Here is a 22,581-nt window from a genome sequence, read left to right as displayed (position 1 = left end):
GGCCAGTTACTGGAAATACTTGTACCTTATGATAGTCCTGCAACCAACTGCAAGAAAAACACCTGTTTTTTTTAGCTAACAGCATGTTTGGAGCTGGCGCCAAAACGATGAAACACAGATGACAAAATTATCACAGCAAGGGATTTAAGACTCAAGTGCATCATATCAATTGAAATGGGGGTAAATATTACAGTACAACTTTAAATTGTATAACGTTTCTTCTTCTTAAGCCAACCCTCTTGTTTTGGTCACAGTTTAAGGACTATTACATTTAGTTCAGTTAATCTTTTTTATGGGTGGGGTGTTAGCCAACTTTCTTTCTTCACCGTGTTAAAACAAGCACCATGTATCCTTGCATGACTTTGTCACAGTAACAACATGCAGTAGAAAGATCAACTAAACACAACCTCAGAACTGAATATCATGATCATAACTGGCAGCCATATCGTCTAAGAATCAAAAAGATGAAAAAAGCATTTTGCAACTCGATCCATTTTTGGTATAAAATAAAACACTTTGAAGAAACCCTCTTAGCATTTAGCTACTCACAATATGTCATTCTATCATGGAAAAATTGGCATTATTTGTTGTGAACAATTGTTATGTGAAACTGAGCATGTGCAAACAAATTAAAAAAAAGAAAATGCAGAAAACTGGCACATGGATGTAAGGTACTGCAATATTCCTGGCACCGTGGCCGACAATGACCCCCCCCCCTTCCCCCCCGAACAACACTGCAATGTACCATTGCAAAAGTCCTCATTACAATAATATTACACATCCCCTTGTATAGATGCAAAGTGCAAAAAATAAATCTTGGAATTGGTACGCTAAGGCTAATAAACATAAGAGACAAAGACAAAAGAAAAACAATAGAAAAATGAAAATGGCATCAGTGTAGGAGCCTAAAAAAACATGCAGGCAACCTCTGAATATCCAACGAGTAGATAAAACAAGTCACATGATATTCTTTTTTTAGTTCTCGTTCTCTGTTTAAAAATGTGTCTTTGACGCTAATATGAATGAAGCTAGTCAGATGCTACCTCTTTCTTGCCTATAGCTGGAAGTATTGTACTATACTGTAACATAAAAGAGAGAGAGAGAGAGAGAGAAAGAAAGAAAGAAATAAAGAAGAGAACAACCATCAATACAACTGTTTGACACCAAAAGCTTCGTCAGGACACTATTTACAAATGAAGCTTCCATGCTTTTGTAAGGGGAACCTTTAAAAGCTATCATTACACAAGTACAACAAGAAGATTTTAACATTTTTTTTCCAATACTATTATTTCTGCAGGCAAAGTCACAAATAAGGGTTTGAATAGATTTGTTTTAGAAGGACATAAGAACAAAGCAAAGGGAGGAAAGAAATCAAGGGGAAATGACCTGGGGGAAAAAAATAAATATGGAGCTATTTTGTCTTTTGTTGTTGTTTTTTTTACATCAACTCCACACTTTAGTGTCTCAAACTATTCTTACAAAGAGCGAAAGGGGGAAAGGTCAAAATGATCTTAATGTTTGGAGTACCTGGGGGGCAGGGAGGTGGAGGAGGGGATAAACGGTCGTGTGGACGATGAGCAAGAGGAGCACAGCCATTTTGTTTGCATGGGATGACCAAAGGGCTCAATTAAACCGCTGAACTGAGGAAGAGGAGGGAGAGGAGGACACAGAGTCTTTTGAAGAGGTTTGCGGCGGGTTGTGGTGATAGTTTAAGAAGTGTCTCAGTCTATTATAGTGGAGAAGGGCATGTTTTTATGGAGGTTGGGGTTTTGCGAGTGCCGGTTGCGACTGCGCACGGAGCTGAACACCATGTTGCAGCCCAGGATTTTGCACTTGTGCATCTCGCGCAGGTGCACAGTCTTGTAGTGCACGCGCAGCGTCCCTTTGTTACTGTACATTTTGTGGCAGATGTTGCAAAGGATCCCGTTGCTGCCACCTTGGCCGCCCGCGGTGGACGACAAGAGAATCGACGAGGAGGACATCCCCTCCTCGTCCTCCTCATCCCTCCCTCCTCCTCCTCTGAGTTCCGCGTTCTCCTCCTCCTCCTCCCCCCGGAGCATCCCTCCTCCTCCTCCGCCGCCGCCGCAGTGCCTCTTGGCCCGCTGGGAGAAGTCCTCCCCGTCACTGTTCTCCTCCCTCCCCTCCTCCACTCCGTCCTCCTCCTCCTCCTCGTCGTCCTCCAGGTCGTCCATCAGGATGCCCTCGTCGCTGGCCTCGTCCGAGCCCTGCGAGGAGTGGACGCTGCCGCTGGACTCCACGCTGGAGGCCGTGCTCAGGTCCAGCACCATGTAGTCGTCGGGCGGGGGAGCCCCCCGGAAGAAGCCGTTGTGGGCGTGGTGGTGTGGGTTCTGGAAGCGGGGGCGGCCGAAGGGGAGGTGGGGGTACTCGTGGTGGCTGGCGGGGGAGCCGGGGTCGCGGTGGAGCCCGGCGGCGGCAGCGGCGGCGGCGGCGGCGGCGGCCCCCAGGCCCATCCCGGCTGCCATGGCGTCCAGTCCAAAGTGGTGTCCGGCGTAGATCTTGGCCAGGAACTCGGCCCGCAGGTCCTTGGGGAGGGGCTTGAGGTGGGGGTCCAGGGCGATGTCATCCAACTCTTTGGTCAGCAGTTTGCGGTGCAGGTTGATGTTGGAGCTGTGCCTACAATTGGGGGAGAGAGACACAGTGGGAGATAAGATGGCGGGCTTCTGCTTTGTCGACCTAAAGATTAAAAGTTGTCCAAGGTACCGGAAAAGAAATACATTTTCTGTACTAATTTGAAGTGTGTGTTCAATTGTGATTGAACTCCTGATCAACAACTGGAGTAATACTCCAGTTGTTTAGTAATACTAAACAATTTGGGAGTGGTGATCAGTGTAAGCCATTTGGATCCAGCCTTATATACTGTATGTAAATACTAGGCAGAAAGACTGCAGGCCACGGAGGGAATAAACGGAGGGAAGCGCGCTCATCTGGCGACCAGAGAGCCAGCCACCAGCGTGTTTACCGCTGTCAGCATCGCACAGCCCCCACAATCCAATAGTCTCCAACTCAATTAAATCCTCATAGCCATGTTAGATGGGACTTGATCAATTGATTTGAGCTGTGGTAATGCGATAATAGAGCGGTGAGGGCGGGGGGCTGGTTAGCATATTAGCACGGGCTCTGACACGGCTGTTATCACATTTTTATCACGGAGACAGATCCAATCCAATAAACGTAATGCTCTTGTATCAGTGTCTGGGTCTGGTTTAAACACACAAGATGTTCTATCATATAGAGTGACAAAGCCAAATGCATCACAGTGAGTAGCAAGGGGTAAAGCATGGTTGTTATTAGGGATGGTTTCTTTTCAGAATAAAAGCCATGCTGGGGAGAGCAACGGGACAGCGGCCTGACAAATCAAAATCAACAGCATTAGCTTCATCTCCGTTCTCCTCTCAAAGAGTCCAAAAGAACACAAACAAATGTTGACTCAGGGGAAACATTACACAATATAAGTTACGGTAATAAAAAAAAAAAGGGATTTAGAAAGTAATCTAAAATATGTGGCATACACAGGGCCCACACCCTTTAAATTAAGTCGGCACTTAACTCATGTAAGTAAAAAAAAAACTTAACGAGCAAAACGTGGGAGGGGTATCCATGCAGAGACGGCATGTGTGTGTTAAAAAATACGAAAGAGACAACAGAAAAAAACAAGACCAAAGCAAAAGGGCCATCCTAAGGAAGGCGATGCAAAAAACAAAACAAAAGGGAGGCACAATGGATAGTAGAGCTTACCAGCAGTGGCAGGGTTGGTGCAGTCAAAAAGGGTCCCTTTCCTTTAATTATTTACTTCCCTATCCGACATTCTCCTGCAAGAGGTAAACATACATTCATTTGAGGGACCCTTTTCTGTTAACCAGGCAACCAGGGGCCCGTCCACGCAAGCATCATCAGCATCGAGGGGAGCGGGAGAGAGAGAGAGAGAGAGCGCACAACAGGGCTCGTCTATGGCGCTCTATCGTGTTTGTTTGTGTGTATCTGTGTCCATCAAGGTGCGCATATGTGTGTGGGAGACACGGAGAGAGGGTGTGCGTGTGTGTGATTGTGTTACAGACTCACACTCCCATACGGTGTGGAGTTAAATCAAAGAGACTGGCATACATTCTTTGTTCTTTGTGTGTAGCGGCAGTATAACGTTAGCGTATGGCTCCTTTAGGAGAGGCTGGGTCAATGGGACGTGATTCAACACTTTGTATTCTCCCCGACTCCCATACGGGTGTTTGGATGCGTGGCTGATTTTCATGATAATCACTAATAAGGAAACCATAATGGCTGGGGTTTTCAGTACACATCGGTTTTACATTCAGGTCAGGGATGCTGTGGATGATGCTCAGGTAGGCCGGTCCCTTATAATAAGTCTCCAAGTCTCTCTGTTTCTAAAATAACACACCTTCTCACTGCTAATAAGCTCCAGGCTTCCAAGGCTATATGTTAAAGTCAAACATGTTAAATGCCATGCAGTAAAGCCCCGTCCCCCTTTATGCTATCGCTACAGAATTTTATAAATACATACAGAGCTATAACAGAATTCATCACTTGTACAGCGTCATACAAAAAAGACAGACAGAACAAAACCAAAAAACAACAACCTAAATGTCAAGTGTGTTTATGAACATATATCGACTGTGGCATAAATCAAACTTAATGGACATAAAGTAGTAAAAGGCTTTGCAAAATAATTCAATCCTTGCCTTTATATATTCTATAAAGTCTGACTGTGTACACAGACATTTCGCAGAACAGAAAAGATTCCTCTGGTTTTTAGCACCACACATTTCAGTCACAGGCTTAGTTTCCCCGCCTCCTGTCTCTAATGACGTTAGTTGCCTTCTCTTTGGGCCACTAATGTGGCCGCTAAACAAATACGGCGGTCTCATCTTCACGGAAAAACACTGAGTAGGCCTCAAAGGGGGGCGTGATGATTTTTAACTGTGAGGACTTCCATCATCTTTAGGCTAATCTGATGTCACTTTCCCTTGTGTATCTGCATGTGTGTATCTTGTTGTGTGTTGTGTGTTGTGTGCGTGTGTGTGTGTGTGTGTGTGTGTGTGTGTGTGTTTCTGTGTGTGCAATGGCGACTAAATAAGTCATTTTGTAAATGAGACGAGAGGCCAAGTGGTATTAAACTGGCAGTGGAGGTTCTTTGTCTTGTCTGTCATTTGTGGCGTGTCAGGAGTTTTAAGGCGGCCGTGGGAGGAGAGAGAGGAGAGTTCATTTATCATTCTCTCTGTGACTGCTCTCTCTCTCTCTCTCTCTCTCTCTCTCTCTCTCTCTCTCTCTACCTGCTAGCATCCTGCCCAACAGCATAGACTACACACAAATGAGTCCAGTGTGGACAGTATGATTGTACTAAATCTTTAAATGTCATACAGATGATGGTGATATTAAATGAATGCAGAATATCCGCTGTATCTAAAGCTTAATAATTATATTATGAAATCATATTTTATTTCAAGAAATTTAGATTTTTTTTAATTATGTATATATTTTGCATTTGAAGAATTTATTTTGTAACACATGTTCTCTCTGTAAATGATGAACACTTTTTAGTTTCAGAGAGAGCTTCAGAGAGACAGAGGGAGAGAGCAATAAAACAAAGAGAGAGAGAAAGGGAGAAAGAGAGGGAGAGAAACGGATCATATATATGCACCACATGCTGTGAAGGGAACGCGGGGCGAGTGAGGCTGAGGGAAGACTCCGCGTTTCCCAGTGTTTCGACACAACATCTTTTAGGACCTACTGTCGTCTTGTCCGCGCAGAAAAAAAGAGTGTGTTTTTTAAAACGATATACAGGTCGACTGAAGAGAGAAAAGCCGACAAACTGAGAACACGGTTACTTCTGGAGAGGAGAGGGGCTCACATAAAGGATCATTACTTCACTGATGTTTAAAAAAAAATGGAAAAGCTGGGCTAATAAGAGAGATGATTGCTGGTACACATGCCTTCACTGTAGTTAATCACCCAGCGGCGTACCATCACTGCTGCTGCTGCTGCAGCAGAGAGTACTGGCTCCCTTCAATAAATACGCAATCATTTACCACTGTTCAGCAGGCAGCCCGACACACCGCAGCCATGTGTACACACTAGCACATACACGCTCGCAGACACACACACACACACACACACACACACACACACACACACACACACACACATACTCACTCTAAAACTGGCGAAAGGAAGCACAAAATAATGGCTAGAGGGCACATTAGATTGTCCTTGTGTTTTGGGTAATCTGCTCTTAATTTGCTGATTTTATAAAGAGGCCCGAGCAATTGATTTAAACTTTTTTTTTATTGCCTATTTGTTTTGGTCATTGTTATCAGTGAAATACTTATTTTTTATCTGGATGATCGTGTTATACCCCGGTTACCGCATACATCATATTAATGACCACATTAAAAACTAAAAGAAAAACCCTGAACTTTATTTTTGTCCGTGCGCTGTTTAATATTATCAGGAAAATTACTCTCTTGAAAATGACCAAATTATTTCCCTGTGTTGCCTCCTCCTCCTCTACTGCATTTTACACATATTATGTAGTTAAAGGATTACCCAGGGACACATCCTGATGAGGGTCTGGCCAGAGAACTGACCAAACTCCAACCCCCAGAATTCCTCCAGCCCCTGCAATACCTTACTCCCTTGTGTTTTGTCTCCCATTATAACCCAGCAACAGAGCACAGCGATAATCGCTCCCATATGCTCTTCAGAATCCCTCCCCTACTGGAAGAGTGTAGAGACATTAGAACTGTTGACCCCAGATCAACACGCATTTCCTTAAAATGTGTTGTTTTGTGTGCACGGCCGCCATGGCAGCCAAGAGCTGCATGTTGTACCGCTTAGGTTTTTTAAATGGACTTCCTTATGTTGGTTTTATATTTTTATAAAAATAGTGTTTTACATATTACATATTGAGAATATAATTGAAAATATGTCCTGGGTATAGGTCATGTTGTTTCGGTTTTAAATAATAAAGTCTTCACTCCTGATAGCTTTCTACATTTTAAGCAACGTTATCATTTTAGTTTGAACTCATTCTCGGAATACCCTACAATACATATCGTTTAATTTCTATCTCCACATCAATCAATTATTTGTATCTTCTCTTTTTATGTCAAGACATTTTCCCAAATGTCAGTTAGAATTCTAAATATTTTGGGCAGAAGATAGAGAGCAGTGCTATTTGTCCAATAGGTCCATTTCATGTTCATTATGTGTACTATTACTTCATTAACCAGACAAGACTGCGGTCCGCCCGAGCACTAAGGTCTCTTTAGCCAGAGGAGGCCATCTGTATCAGTGCCATAAGAAGGATACCTGCTGATAAGCAGTGCCCTGATTTGCTCAGCCAGTAGCTTGTGTTTTTAAAGAGAATTTCTAGCGACGTTGCCAGCTAATGAAGCTGTTGTGTTGTCTCTGGCTACTCCTAGATAGCACTACACTTCCTGTCATGCTAATAAGCCCCCATAAACCTTCTGGGGGGATGGCCACTCGTTTCAGCGCTCCGATAAGCAGAGTGTGTGTTTTATACAAAACGACAGTCAGGAGACTAATTTATGAGATAAAGTGTACACAGAAACAAATAGTTATTCTATGTAATCTGTATGCACTTGTGTGTGTGTGTATGTGTGTGTGTGTGTGTGTGTGTGTGTGTGTGTGTGTGTGTGTGTGTGTGTGTGTGTGTGTGAGAGTGGGTGCATGTGTATGCTCGTGTGGAAATATGTGATATTGTTTTGTGTGTGTGTGTGTGTGTGTGTGTGTGTGTGTGTGTGTGTGTGTATATGTTTGCGTTTATGTTTGCGTTTATGTTTGAGCGTACCTGCTGGTGTATGCATGCTTGCGTTTGTGTTCACATGCATGCACCCATACACTATGCTGTATCTGCCTACGTGTGTATGCCGGAGTGTGCCTGCGGCCTGTGTGTGTGTGTGTGTGTGTGCAGGTATCTGGGAGAGCAGGTACACGTGTATGAGACAGCAGGCCTGTCGTGCCTCAGGCTAACTCTGTCCCCGAAGCCTCGTCAGGAGATGGAAGCCAACCAATGGCGCGGCGGCGGCGCTAAGCTAAGCTGCGCGGCGTCAAGGCAGCGCTTTAATAACGCTTCCTGTCATCTCCCTGCTGTTGCCACAGCTGTGTCAGGTGAACAGCGTGAAGGCAACGCGGCTTATGTTAACTCCGCTGTTTTTTTGTCTTTCCTTTCTCATCTCCTCCTCTCCTCCCCCACTCTCTCGTCCTCCTTCTCCCCCTCCCCTCTACTCCTTCCTCTCCTTCCCTCCTCCCCGATCCAGGGCAGAAGCCAGAGAAGTCACCTGCTCTGTGTACAGGCGGCTAATGAACATGCAGTGGTAGGAGCAGATGCCACTCTCACGAGGAACTTAATAAAAGCTCAGGGTGAGAGGTGGGGTGAGGGACATTTGTGTGTGGATGAGACAGATGATTCTCTATCTGTGAATCTTTGAGTTGCCAATTACCTGGAGATAAGGGAGACGAGAGAGCGGTAGGTGGCTGGGAGGGGGGATGTTGCTTTGGAAGTTGTTGCATTCAAATGAACGTGTCAACTGCCAGAGACTTTTTACACACACTGAAAGATATTTTTGTTTTCATCCCACAATTTGCCCCCCCCCTGGAGGAGTTGGCTGCTTGCGTGTTCTCCCCGGTTCCTGGTTTGTTCCCATGCTAGTCTGAACACATGAAATATTTTCTCGTGCTGGGAATCTTAGAGGGGTGGATTTCACTTTGAGGCACAAGGTTGAGTCAATGGAATATGATACTGTACGTCATCAGGTCGAAAAGAGAGGCAATTCTACTATTTGAAGACTTTACAATCATTTTAAATTACTTTTACACAAATAAAACTGTTGTGTTTCTGCTGCTGGAACTTCCTTCACAGAGTCTCCCCTCCATACTTTATACCTGTCTTACTATATACTAGTTTATATTTGACAGGGTTATTTGCAAGGCTTCAAATGAAGAATTCAACATCTTTAACCGTGGCCTGGCTAAAAAAACAAACACTAACTCCTCTGGGAGATGCTAGGCCAAGGGGCATACGTAATATTATATGCCCCCAGCATGTGTTACTGAACCAAACTGCTACCAGTGCCGCTACCGTTTATTTCAAGGGCAGTGTGTGTGTGTGTGTGTGTGTGGAGACGATAAGTGCTAACAAGCCCAGGTGAGTGGGGCTAGATTCACCTCCAGACGCGTTAATAAATGCAGCGGTTTGACAGACCTCCGTCTCGTATGTTAAAATATGCACCTTCACCTACCTGCCAGTGACAAGGTGAGGGGAGCGCAGGTAAATAACACACAGCTGTCCTTTAGTGGCATGCGTGTGGACAAGTAGGTTTGTGTGTATGTGTATGTTCCTGTATGTGTGAGTGTGTGTTTGTGTCAGTGTGTACAGTGTTTCCTCGTACTGACACACGCTTTCTGAACTTTGACTTGACAAGGTGCTGATGTCACTGAATCTATCTCTTAGTAATTAATTAGCTCAACAGCTGTCGAGAGATGTACTTTATCTAGTTAAGTTGAACTAAGTATTGCAACTCTGCGAAGGTACTTTTCTAAATTGAAAGACACAACTATGTGTTAAAAAAAAAAGAAGAAATGAATCACCCTTTCAATGTACCTACCGTTTACATTAATAACAAAAGAACATGATAAATAATAACAATGGAACAACACAAGCGACTTTCAAGCATGGCGCTTCTCACGTTTTAACTAACCTGTCTCGGCTCCGTCGGGAGGGGAAGGCGGCGTTGCAGCCGGCCACGGTGCACACGTGCATCTCCTTGAGGTGGACGTTCTTGTAGTGGAGCTTCACGCTGTAGGAGCTCTTGAAGCTCTTCTTGCACACGTAGCAGATCTTGGGGTCGGGGCTGGAGCACAGGTCCCCCTCCGGCGACTGCGACGGCGGGAACTTGGGCGGGCTGGCACCGTACGCCATGGAGGAGATGAAGCTCTCGTGCAGCGCCGCCATGCTGGCGGCGGCGGCGGCGGCCGCCATGCCCCCGTTGTAGAGGCCGTACTGACTCATGCAGAACATGTCGTAGGTGGGGTCGGCCAGCTCCTCCTTGATCTTGACGGGAGGCTGGTGAGGGGACGGTGACGACCGGCTCTTGTCGTCCATCTCGCTCCTCATGTGCGCGTCCTCTTCCTCGTGCTCCTTGTCTCCGTGTCCTCCGTGGTGGCCGTGCTTGTCCTCCACCTCCATCATCTCGTCCCTGTAGAACATCTTCGACTCGGAGGTTTCCGACTCGTTCTCAAAGTCTCTCTCGTGGTCCTGGTCCTCAGAGGTGAAGCTGTCCATGCACCGCAGCTCCCCTGAGCTTCTGAGGTCGTTGCCGCTCCTCGTCTCGCTGCAGGGACCTTCTCTGCACTCGTCTTCGTTGTGCCTGATCATGCCCCTGAGGGCCAGGCCGGGGCTCATCTCGTCCTGAGACGGGGACTGGTGTCCACTTCCACCGCTGTGGTTCCCGCTGCCACTGCCGTTGTTTTTGATACTGTTGCAATTCCCGTTGATCTTCACGTGGCTGTGGAGAAGGGATGCGGGGTGGTGGTGGTGATGATGGTGCATGTCATCATCATCGTCTTCATCCTTGTCATCATAATCATCCGCCACATCGATCACTTCCTTCTCGATCTTAACCGGCATGCTAGACTTACGCGGCTTCTTCTTGGGCATGGGGTCGCTATTTACACTGATGGGTTCCTGGATGCCACAGGGAGTGGGCAAGCGATGGGACATGGGCCCGGCATCAGACATATGAGGGTGGTTACTCTTGTGGGAGGCGGCAGCTGCAACAGCTAACATATGGTGCTGCTGGTCCATGAGGGAGGTGCTGTTGGGGTTGTTTGGCAGGATGGGACTGGTGGGCAGTGACACTGGAGGGCTGACCAGGTCTGCGGGGGACAACAGCGTACGATAGAACGGGGGCACGGGCTGGACTGGCTGCACTGACTTCAGGGATGGGAACACCAATGGACCCTGCAGGGGTGAGTGAAGAATAGGGTCTAACGGCGGAGTGGTGAAGCCCAAGGGTGGCCTTCCAGGACTGGTTAAACTAAAGCCACCACTCTTGTTGGAGGAGATGACGGGTGTACCCGAAGAGTTTGACCGGATGAGGTCTTTGTCCCGGTTGTTGCGCAGCATTGGCATGTGCAGCCTGGGGTTGGGGTTGGCACTGTGGCGGTTGCGGCTCCGCAAGGAGCTGAAGACCATGTTGCAGCCCTCGATGGTGCAGCGGTGCTTGATCTTCAGGTGCACCGCGTTGTAGTGGATCTTCAGAGTGCCCTTGTCATAAAAGGTCTTGCCACAAGAATTGCAGCAGACACGGCCCTTGCGGGAGGTGGAGCCCATGCGGCGCATGCGGTGCATCTTGGAGGAGAAGGAAGAATGGGTGATGGATTTGGACTGCTCGCTCTTCACAAAGTGGTGATGGACCTGGTGGTCACTCAGGTTGTGGGGCTGCTGCTGGTTCTGGGGCTGTTGCGATCCCTGCTGCTGCTGCTGCTGCTGTGGTTGTTGTTGTTGATGTTGATGCTGCTGGAGCTGTGTCTGCTGCTGCTGCTGCTGCTGCTGCTGCTGCTGCTGCTGCTGTTGTTGCTGCTGGGCTTGTTGTGTGGAAGGGGTAGGCGAGATGGGGGAGGCCCGGTTGCTGGGCTCCGTCTTGGGTTCGATGTTGCTGTTCATGCCGCCCAGGGGTCCACGACTTGGGCTCTGACCCGTGCGAAAAGGGGAAAGGGACACCTCTGATTCACTGCTCTCCACCTGCTCACTCTGGTTCGGGAGGCTGGGTTCGCGTAGCCGCAGGGCAGACTGCTCCATGGGCAGGCCATTGGGGGGAAGGCCTAGCATGGGGGCCGAGACTGGGTTGATGTACTGGAAGGGAAGCAGGAATGCCAGGCTGTTGGGAATATTCTCAAAGTGATGAATGCTGGAGGGGCTACTGTTCTCCATATGCGTCAGGAGACCGGGGCTACGACTGCGATTGTTGCTTTCAATGAATGTCCTTATCCCGGAGTCCGTCTTGGAAGAGGGAACTGTAACCGCCTGACCTTCCTTCTCTTGTATTGCCATAAGCTCCACAATGGATTTGGTCTCACCAAAGCGTAGGAATTGCTGCAGGGTGATAATCTCCTCTTCTCGGGACATGATGGACCAGCGGTCCAACACTTTGCCTGCAGCATCCTAGAGGGCCAAAAGGAGACAAGAGAGAAGACAAACACACACAAAACATTATTGATTGTGCATAATCAGTGAGAGTAGAGGATAAAGTTGGGGTGAGCTGCTCTCTACATTAAATTCAAAAGGCCCTTAAGCGTTGAGAAAATTGAGCTTTGTCTAAAAAATCTTTCCACCATTGTCTCCATGTCCCAAACACCCCACAAGGCTTGCTATTTACTTCAGATCACCAATATGAATAATGCCACTCATCAGTGTCCTAAAAACAGAGTGAGGATGTAAGGAGATTGGGAAAACGGAGGCGGACCTATTAGCAGTCTCTCTAAATGTAGTTACTGTAGGACTGACAAAAAACAGATTTGTAAAAGCTGTGAACCTTCGCTGAGACTCCCTCTGTACAATCACTCTGCCTCTACTTTTATTTACATCTGGTTTCAGACTAAAAAAAAAGCGCAAGCTTACATGGACATGCTATCATAATTATGCATAGCTTTAATCTCTAGCTGGCAGGTGTTGTTCTTAGTGTGTCCCCTAACTCTGGCTAGTGTTAAGACATTCATAAAGGAAATCTCAGGCTAATTAAAGGTCATCTAACAAGACACCTAAGATGTTACTCTGTTGTTGAATATCCACTCATTAAACAGGCAATGGATACATCTTTCCTATATTTAATGTTAATGAGCTTCACAGGGTCACATCTTCTCTCATCTCATGTAACAATTAATATTAATAGAAAATGGTCCATTGTATTAATGCTTGTTCTTTGAAAATATATGTGCTTTTGTTCAAAGTGGCTACTTTGAATTAAAATCAACAAGGTTATGAATGTAGTATTGTCAGTGTCTTTTACGATCCTTGATGTTTCCTAATCCTGTTTTGGAGTGTGCTTGTGTGGGAAACAAACGTCCATGTTTCTTCCAGACACTAGAAATGTTCCCTTGAGAGGCTCCTTTTGAGAAGATCATTCTGAAGGAGCACTTTCTTGGCCGGCTTCTTCTCAAGATGCTTTTGTTAATGACTGAAATATGAAATGCTTTGACTCCTTTGAAACAAGCCCACTGCCAAACATCAAACCATGGCAATGGATTCTGGGAGAATAATCTTGGCATGGCCTGAAACCTGGGCTTGCAGACGGGTTTCAGTGTCAAATACTTGACCCACTGCTTTTGTCCCCTAGTGACAATCAACTTTTTCCCTCCAAAAAACTGAAATGAAACAACTTCTGAAATGTATTTTGACTTTGAGATGTGGAAGATATGCATAAAGCAGAGATGAATACAAACGGCAATCAGTTAACACAGCCTCTTACGCTACAAGATGCAAGTCGCTTCGGGGTGGGGGGGCTGGGCAAGCCACACAAAGGAATGATAATTAGTCACACAGATACTGCAATCATTTTGTAAGTGCTCTCCCCTGCTAGGACCTATAAAAGATAAATGACTACTCTTCCGAGTTAAAAGCTGGAAAAACCAACATCAGAAATCATAAAGGGGCCTGTAAGAAGAAAAACTGAAAATAAATGTTTAAAGAGAGACAGTGGAGGCAGAAGAAGGAAAAGAGAACAAAATGAAGGCTGTATAAAGAAGGAGACAGGGGGTTGTTCACGGGCTCCACATCATGCCCACAGTTAGATTCTTTAGAGATCAAACTTCAATAGACACAAGGGTATTTGTTGTTAAATATACATTAAAAAACATTTTACACTTTCATTCTGTGTATGCACTGTTTTTTTTCTTCTTTTGCCCGGAGGTAGGACTTTAAATTCTAGCCTGGGCACTATTATTTTTATGCTGCATAGCCATTTGGGCATTTGTACTTCCATTATATTTAATTGAAAAAAAAAGAGACGAAAATTAAAGCAAATTCAAAAGAATCACTAAAATGAACATTTCAAGAGAAATACTTGTTTGTCAAAGTAAAGACGTCTTTCTTTGTGCTACAGCATTATAATTCTAGTTATATATAATAACTAGGAGCCATGGATGCTCATACATGTCATCATACAATTTTACTCTGAAGCTGCACCCTATCTTGGTTCATGATGACATATGTCTCTGTTAATAATCATTAATAAATCATATTCCAGAATACATGCCTAGACTGCACTCGTGAGATATTTCATCTTTTCGCTTCTACTCTTTTTCCCCTCTAAAGAGAATGAGTCATTGTGTTTTCAAAACAATAGCCTCACAGATCATTTAAGGATTATCTTTGTAATTTTGAAGGGTGTGATCAGCCATTTACCTCAAGTGAAAAGATAATTGTGTTAAATCGAACAAAAGCATTTGTGCACGCTGGATTTTATTTTTGTATTATTCCACATTGAAGGTGGAGATTCTGCCAGGAGTTAGACTCGGTTGCCAGCATTTGGCTATTTCGATTCACTACATATACAATTGCAAATTTTTAAAAGTTCTCCTTCTAAGATCTCTGTCTCATATAAAGTAATATAGTAATGGACCCTGGTACAGAGATATGGACCCTTGCAGGGCCCTTACATACATGTCCATAGATAGAGCTATAACTTCTGAGCTCTGTCTTTGTATAGTGTACTCTCAACTCATCGGCTAATTAAGAACGGAAGATGTGCGCGTATGGGAATGAGAGTACATATAGCGCAGAGTGTTTGCAGACAAACACAGGTCCCTGCAGTCCTTGCTTATGTCTCATTCCCCACTTTCTGCATTAGCCTCGCGATGCCACAAGAGTAACAAATATGCCATTAGAAGCACTTTTACAAGTAGGCACTCATCTTCCAATTAGCTTAATGTGCCCCTCCTTCCTCCTGCATTTTCCCCGCCGTTTTCCCACCTCCCTTTTGCATTCTCCCTCCAGTAAAATCTCATTAATCCACACCCTCCCCCTCACCTCCCCGAGCGCTATGACATATCAGTCTGTCATTATGCATCCCAGAGTCCTTTAAACAACACAGCTAAGCCTCTGTTTGCCAGGTTAATGACTGTTAGCCAATAATTACAGCAGAGACCATGGGGTGCACACTTTATCTGTGAGACAGCCCGCTGCCGTTAGTTTATCTGAGCTGCTCACCTCCGTGTCACTTAGAATTAATCTGTCCAGAGATGTATTTATTCATCGCAGCCGTCCTGCCACTGAATGTTTAATTCCTCCGCAGCGACCGCGGCTAATACAGTCACAGGAGAGTGTAAATGGCGTAGGTGGGGCGTTCGACAGGCGACCTAACTTGCTACCTTGACAAGACCAGGTGAACAAATGATGGCTTGTTGTTTTTGTGTTTGAGGGCACTGCAGGCCAGCGTCAGCTTAAACAAAGGCAGGCAATTATCTAATTAGCTGGACGTGTAGTTGTGCTGTGTTTACGGCCTGGGTGTGTGTGCGGTGTCAGGCGGGGATTGCATTAAGGATTAACAACAGGACGTATACTTTCTTTCCCACTGATCACCACACATCATAATAAATGATGTGTGGTAGTCTATTTGGCAAAGGAATGGAGAGAGTTGTAAAACTACAAGCAAGCAAGTGTTACTCAGGCTGGTAATCTCTACAGGGTTTGGCTTGTGTACAAAGGAAGACCCACGACCCAAAGGGTATTTTTCCGAAGAACATCTTAACACATTCTTCTCCTTTCCTCTACATACACAGTGCTATGCTCTTCCTGCTCAGGATAGTGTCCATGCCGGATGTTCATGTCCACCCCCCCTCAGGGTCAGAACAGTGTGACCAACCGATCATTAGGCAGTATCACTCGCTTTACCAAGAGGAGGACCGGCTCTCACAATGGCAAAGCAAACCATGGGAACCACATTGATCCGCCAATCACCTCGCAGCCGATGCGATCCCCACTGAGCCCCCCGGAGAATCCCCCATTGATCCCCGAGCCTGGTCTCAGATCCACGTCTCGGGCAGAAAGCCGCTCTATCCCCGCGCTCGCCACTTCAAGGGGAGGTTAACCAGTAGTTCCTTGTGATCTGAGAAGGTCTTGAACCTTGCCGTGTCCTCTTCCTCATTCTGTTTCCCCCCAGCCCCCTCCACCATCACTATAGCCCTCCATGAATAATGCATGGGGGGCTAGTGGCGAAGGAGTGCCACAGAGGGGGTGGACATTGGGGGGGGGGGGGGGGAGGGAGGGCTGGAGCACAAAGCCCTCCGCCTGGAGCCATCACATCAGAGTGCCAGGGCTCCACAACATCTACGCTCTGGTTGGCTCCCATGGTGCCGGTCAGAGGTCATTTGTGAACAACAATCTGCAGTTTTTTCATCAGCCTCTCCTCCTCCACGGTGACTGCTTTGACTCCCACAGGGGAGTCGATATGTCCAGATGTAGGCGGTGGGTGTTTATCAGAACAGTAGAGGTTAAAAATCGGCATCAGCGATCGGGATGAACACAATGCTCTTGCTGAATACATCAAAGGATCTTGGCGCCTGGTGTGGCACTGGGCACGCAGTATTGGAATAAACATTAACAGCAATACAGGACCTGATAGTATAATCTTATTATAATCGTATTCCTCTACAGTTTGTTTCAAACAAGTTAAAAGGTCTTCTACACTTTACGTCACTTACATGACATCTCACTATCATTCTAGTTTCTATACTACACTGGCAAGACATATCATGAAAGACACTTTATAAGTCCATAGAGATGGTGTTGATTCGTAAAGCCTTGGAGGATTGACTGAGGAATATGGATGGTCCTTGGTGTGTTTTGATTACTGTCGTAGGCCATCTATAAAACATAACTAACATGTTCACGTGTGCTTGATTCAATAAGTCCACAAATGGCCGTGTGTGCGTTTCTCCCATCCCTTATTAGCGTGAGGAGCAGATCTCTTCTCAGGTTTGATTTCTCGTCTGTTATTTAATTAACGTCCATGCACAGGGGCCATGTCTTGGTCAATATTATGCTCATCAGTGCCAGAGAGGGGTGCTTACTGGACTCTGGCGTGAGTGAATGTGATGAGGCCACAGGCTTAATTCACTCGGCCAGACACAGTGATCAACCAACCAGCCCCCGAGATACCCCCCCCCCCCACCCCCCAGCCCCCCCCCACCCCTGCCTTCACCACACAACCTGATTTAACTCAAGGCTTTGGTTAAAAATTCATGGGCCCCTGTGTTAGCTGTTGCTAAGGGCACACTAATCGACTGGAGTGAGATATATAGCGCAGCTGCAGACTGCAGGAGCCCAGCGCGGCTTGGGTCGGGGAGATGTTTCACCAAATATAACCAGAGGGTGAGTCACAGTCTGGCAATCCCTGAAGACCAGGTGGTGGCTAGTAAACAGCTCTCCTACGCCCTTTTTTTTGTTGGATGTGTCTTTCTCTCTCGCTCTGAAAACCCCCCCCAAACCTAGTCGATAACAAAGGCTCTTGTAACCTATGCTTCAACCCTCCTCCCTCTCTATCCCCCACCCTAGCCATCACTAGCTACCTTTGGCTTTTAAAGCTTAACACCCCCCCGTTGCATCGTTCTTTCAAAGCGGTCAAAGGACAGTCCTTTGGCCCTGGCCCAGCCGAGGTGCAGATGGGGATGGTGCACATGGAAGCCATTTCCTGAGCCCCGGTAGGGGTGGTGGTGGTGGTGGTGCTGCTGCTGCTGCAATGATGCGGTGCTGCAAGTTCAGACCCTTGCCAATAACCGTCCCCGTGGCCTTTAAAACCTGAGGACTGTCTGGCCGCTCCGACTGATCTATCGACATCCCTGCCTCTGTTCACAAGCCATCCACCATAACATTGGAATTCCCCCACCTCGCACCTCCACCCACCCCCCCCACACTCCACCACCACACCAGCTATGACCACGGTCAGCAGGTGAACCCTCGTCAGACTCTGGTGTGGGTCTCAGCCGGGAATGGCCTCCTGGAAGAAGAACAAGGAGGAGGAGCAGGAGGAGGAGGTGGAGGAGATGGAGGCTCGGAGGCAGAAGGAGCCGCTAGGGAGAGCCTGATGGTTTACATTAATTGAGGATGATTCCTGTGATCTGCTAGGGTTTGGCCGCGGCAACCAGGGCCGACCTGGGTCTGGGAGACAGATGTGGGGGCCGCTGTGCTTCCCCCAGGGCCGATGGAAAGCAGCGAGGCGGCTGAGAAATGGCCTGTCTGTCCGGGGGATGAGGGGGGGGGGGGGTGGGGGGGCTGGGGCAGGGGGAGGGCTGGGTGGGCGATGGTGGGGTGAGGTGAAATTGTGTGACGACCTCCTTTTTCTCTTTCTCTCTCCCTCTTGTATCACATCTCTTTTGTCTTGATTACTATTTTGGCAAGGAGCCGGTGAAGAAAAAGGTGCATTAACATATGCTCACAATTTGCTCCTTGGCCACATGGGAGGGTATTTGTGTTGTGTTGAAGTTGTTCCATAACCGCACACTATTAAAAGCTGTGAACAGAGAGCGAGGCCTGCAGAGGAGTCGCAAACACAAAAAAGTATAAAAATACAAAAATCAATGAGGCCTTATAAGGCAGGCGGGGTAATCCTGAAAACATGTTTTTATGGGAGGTTTTTTCGAAGTGTTGCACAAGGCGATTTGAATGTGTCAATACACTTCAAACAACACAATATATTGGTCGCTGTTTTTTTAGATGTCCTTAAAATGATTAAAAGATAAGCTAAAAGGAAGCCACATCTAATATAAAGCAAAATCTAATTCTGAATTGATCACAACACTCAAGCTGCAATAAGGCTATATCTAAAAATGAATCGACATTCCTCCCCAAAATAAGTAGCTACAAATAATCTAAAAATAAAAATGAACTCAGAGAGTTATGAGTTGTTTTGGTTGAGTTTGAAGCAGAGACAGAGGTGTCTATAACACTAACAGACTGCATTAGAAGACACCCGCTCCGCCCTCACTGACTCTACTGTGTTTTGTGCTAGCCAGCGCGCGGGGCTGAAAGAGAATAAGCTAATGGACTCTTTACTTAATGTGATCAGAGTCATTATTGACGTGCTGCCAGGAAGATGCAAGACCATTAACTCAGCCTCTCTGTCTCTGCACACCCTCCCTTACAACTCACTGCTTGGCTGTGCAGTATTTCACCGCTTCCCTCTGTCTGATTCAGACACACACACACACACACACACATACCCCATACACACGCTGCACTAATGGGAGTAATATGGGCCTGCCTAAAGTCCTCTGCACCCATGCAATGCTAAGGGAAAGGAGTAAAAATGCCAACAACCTATGCCACAGACACCCATGTATGTTCAGCTGGATACTTTTCTTCCACATTTGTGCTTTGATTTTATATCTATAGTTTTACCACACCACATACTGTAAGTACAGCTTATATACGTATACACTCTCTCTCTTTCTCTCTCTCTCTCTCTCTCACACACACATATACCGTAAAGGACCAATTTATATATTCAAAGATGGCAGACAAGTCCTGAAAACCTGCCAACGTGTTCTGGAGCAACGTAGGCTTGACCTTGGTATCATATGCGTGTTTAAACATGATTGGGGTGAGTGAAACATGAGACCAGGCAGGTACAGTCAGACCAGCGGTAGTGCGTCTCTCTGGTGTACAGCAGGCCTGTGTGGGAGGCTGGCTGGCATGTGGGTTGGCCCATTCGTCTTGAGGCGGGTGGGTGCCAGTGTGGCTGCAAGGTGATTTACACTGCTGCCCCGGCCCTTGTGCCAGAACACATCTACCCCTGTGGCCCGGGGCCTCCTACAGCCAGCAGCCCAGACCGTGTGTGTGTGTGTGTGTGTGTGTGTGTGTGTGTCTTTCTGTCTGTCCATCTGTCTGCCTGCATATGTGTGTTTTTTGGAGGGGAGTGGATACGTGTATCTGTGCCTTTCTGTGTGTGTGTGTGTGTGTGTGTGTGTGTGTGTGTGTGTGTGTGTGTGTGTGTGTGTGTGTGTGTGTGTGCGGGTGTGTGTGTGTGTGTGAGTGTGGGTGTGTGTGTGTGTGTGTGTGTGTGTGTGTTTGTATGCTGATGATGTGAGACTAACAGGAAGTCCTGCTGCCCTCTCTGGAGGCATGGTTCCAGGACTCTGGACCTGTCTACTGTCATGAGCCCCACTGTGGTGATTACCCACTGCAAACATAAACATCATTACCATCTGCCTGCTGTAACTTATATACCCAGAAAAGCTCCAGACCATCAAAACACGCAGAACGCAGAACAATAACAAAGAAACCTAAAGTTTGGTAACGTTTTTCAATCCACATTTTCTTCTTCTTCTTCTTCCTTTTCCTCGTCCGTCTATCGGCGTACACCACATAATAATGCAGCTGAATACCTACGGTTTGCCTACAGTTCGAAAAAGCGCTGGTGGAGACGTGGAGACAGCCGACGGGCGAGGGAGAGATAAGAGGCGGGGGGGGGGTGAGACGGAATAAAACAAGGTTTGAGCGAGACGCGGCCGAACAAGGGACGACGGGGCGGGTCACCCAAGATTGCGCGAGGTCTCGCGCAGCGAAACAGATGTTTGATCCATCCAACATCTGGTCCGCAACACACTCAATCCATTTCACTCGTCCTTTTTTTTTTTTTCATTTTATCTTTTTTGATTCACCGACCCTCCTGGGACAATAAACTCTCCCGCTCTCTCCTTGTGATCCACCGACCAAAAGAAATCACATTCCCGCATACCTCACACTACCCATGAAGAGCAGCACCAGGGCAATACAGGGTCCCGGTGCATCTGTGCTATTCACACTGTATTCCTCCACCCCCCCCTCCCCCCGCCCCCACCACCTAAACTTGCACTAGCACTGACTGCCTTTAGAGGAGGTTCACGTGTATTTATTTTACAGCCCCCAGAGGGTCACGTATATCCCCCGTCTATAAACCTGCGTTTTGCTCCACCGACGCGCTTGAAGCTGAATCACCGCGGCAACAGGCAGCCCCGCAGACCGCTGTCACTCTAATGGTTGTGGGCCCTGAGAGAGTCGTACGGACCGTCACTGATCCATTGTTCCTGGTTTTATGGCCTGGAACCCGGCACAGAACGGGGGGGACCGTGGCCAAAGCACAGAGTCCTGGATGTGTCGGGGGGCGGGGGGGGGGGGGTGGGTGGGTGGGTGGGGGTGATTGTCAACTCCCCGTAACTCACCCTGCGTAACTCCCTCGGATGGATGTCAGCTCTCTGACCTGACGACAAAAGCGCTGGGTGTGGCTGGGTCGATGACATGGGGGGGGGGGTGGGGGGGGAGGTGGGAAATAGGAGGGGTGCGCTAGTGTGTTTGTTCAGAGGCAGCCCTACGACCCCACCTGTGTGTGTGTGAGTGTGTGTGTGTGTGTGTGTGTGTGTAATCCAGAGGTTTGTGCGTCCTGTATAATATCACCCATGTCCACACAACACAGTACATTCTACAGTGTGAGTATAGTAGCATAGTAGAGTATAGTAGTACAAATTATAATCCAGCATTTAAACCTTTCCTTAAGGTTTCCCTTAACAGATCATAAAAAACACATCTACCCTCAGTGGTAACGCAATCCGCTATCTGTTATGATATGTTTCCTGTAAAGTGGAGACGCTGCTCCCGCGGCTGCTGTGCTGTGCTGTGCGGTGCGGCGGGGTGGGGCAGGGGGGGGAGTCGGGGTCCGTATCGATCTCCCCGGGCCGGTGGTCTACGGGGGTTCCTGTCAGGAAGCCCATTGAGCCGGGACACCCTCGCGTTCGGCCGCGTGTAGCGCTACAATCTAAACAGCCATCACAGAAACTCAATACGGGCCAGACAGGCCACGGTCCCGCTACAGCGGTGCCCTGCCCCTGCTCTGCGTCCTGGGAGACCGCGGCTAAGTCAATTTAGCATTGGTGTAGCATCTTTAGCCTCGCGGACCTGTTGCCAGGCTCCCCGTGTTAGCGCTAATACGTCTCTTCATATGAATTACAGGGCAGGGAGGGAGCAGTGAATGGGAGGGGGGGGGGGGGGGGGGAGCCAGATGCAATAAGTATAGATTAGCTAATGTCCAGCTCCTGTCGAGGTGAAGTTGGGGAGAAGGGGGTGGCTGTGGGGGGGGGGGCGAGGGTGGCGATAGTAATAGGCGTTAACAGGGTGTCTGTCTGTGGCAGAGGGATGGGGGATGGAGGAGGGAGGTAAGAGTGGGAGGGAGGCCTGTGGGCTTCTGGGACGTCTAAGGAGTTGCAGAGAATGAACTGCCTTAACTTTTGCGTCTGGCGGGGGAGGGGGGAGGTGGGAGGGGGGGCGGGGAAGGGGCTGCAGTGTATCATTGAGAAAACGATTAGTGGAGAGAAGGGAGACGGAGAGTCAGAGATGGGCTGTTAATGTTTTTATCTGAATATTGATCAACCTGGAGGGTAAGTGAGGTTTGGGTTAAAGGTCCTAAAGCGTTTCTAGTCTGGTCTGTGGGTGTGTTTCTGTGTGTGTGTGTGTGTGTGTGTGTGTGTGTGTGTGTGTGTGTGTGAATATGTCTCCATGTG

At 47.4% G+C, this 22,581-nt stretch overlaps 1 protein-coding gene across 1 annotated transcript; it reads right to left on the bottom strand.

The window, feature by feature from the left end:
• Positions 1–1,708: 1,708 nt before the first annotated feature.
• bnc2 (basonuclin zinc finger protein 2) lies at positions 1,709–16,224 on the bottom strand (the record flags this gene model as incomplete). Its single annotated transcript, XM_084465957.1, has 3 exons — positions 1,709–2,634; positions 9,753–12,217; positions 16,141–16,224. The coding sequence occupies 3 exons, from the start codon at positions 16,222–16,224 to the stop codon at positions 1,722–1,724; spliced, it is 3,462 nt and encodes a 1,153-aa protein (XP_084322083.1). The 3' UTR covers positions 1,709–1,721.
• Positions 16,225–22,581: the final 6,357 nt, after the last annotated feature.

This window comes from Micromesistius poutassou (assembly GCF_964030765.1).
Source record: "Micromesistius poutassou genome assembly, chromosome: 3".
NCBI classification, from domain to species: domain Eukaryota; kingdom Metazoa; phylum Chordata; class Actinopteri; order Gadiformes; family Gadidae; genus Micromesistius; species Micromesistius poutassou.
This window is presented reverse-complemented; position numbering and strand designations above follow the sequence as displayed.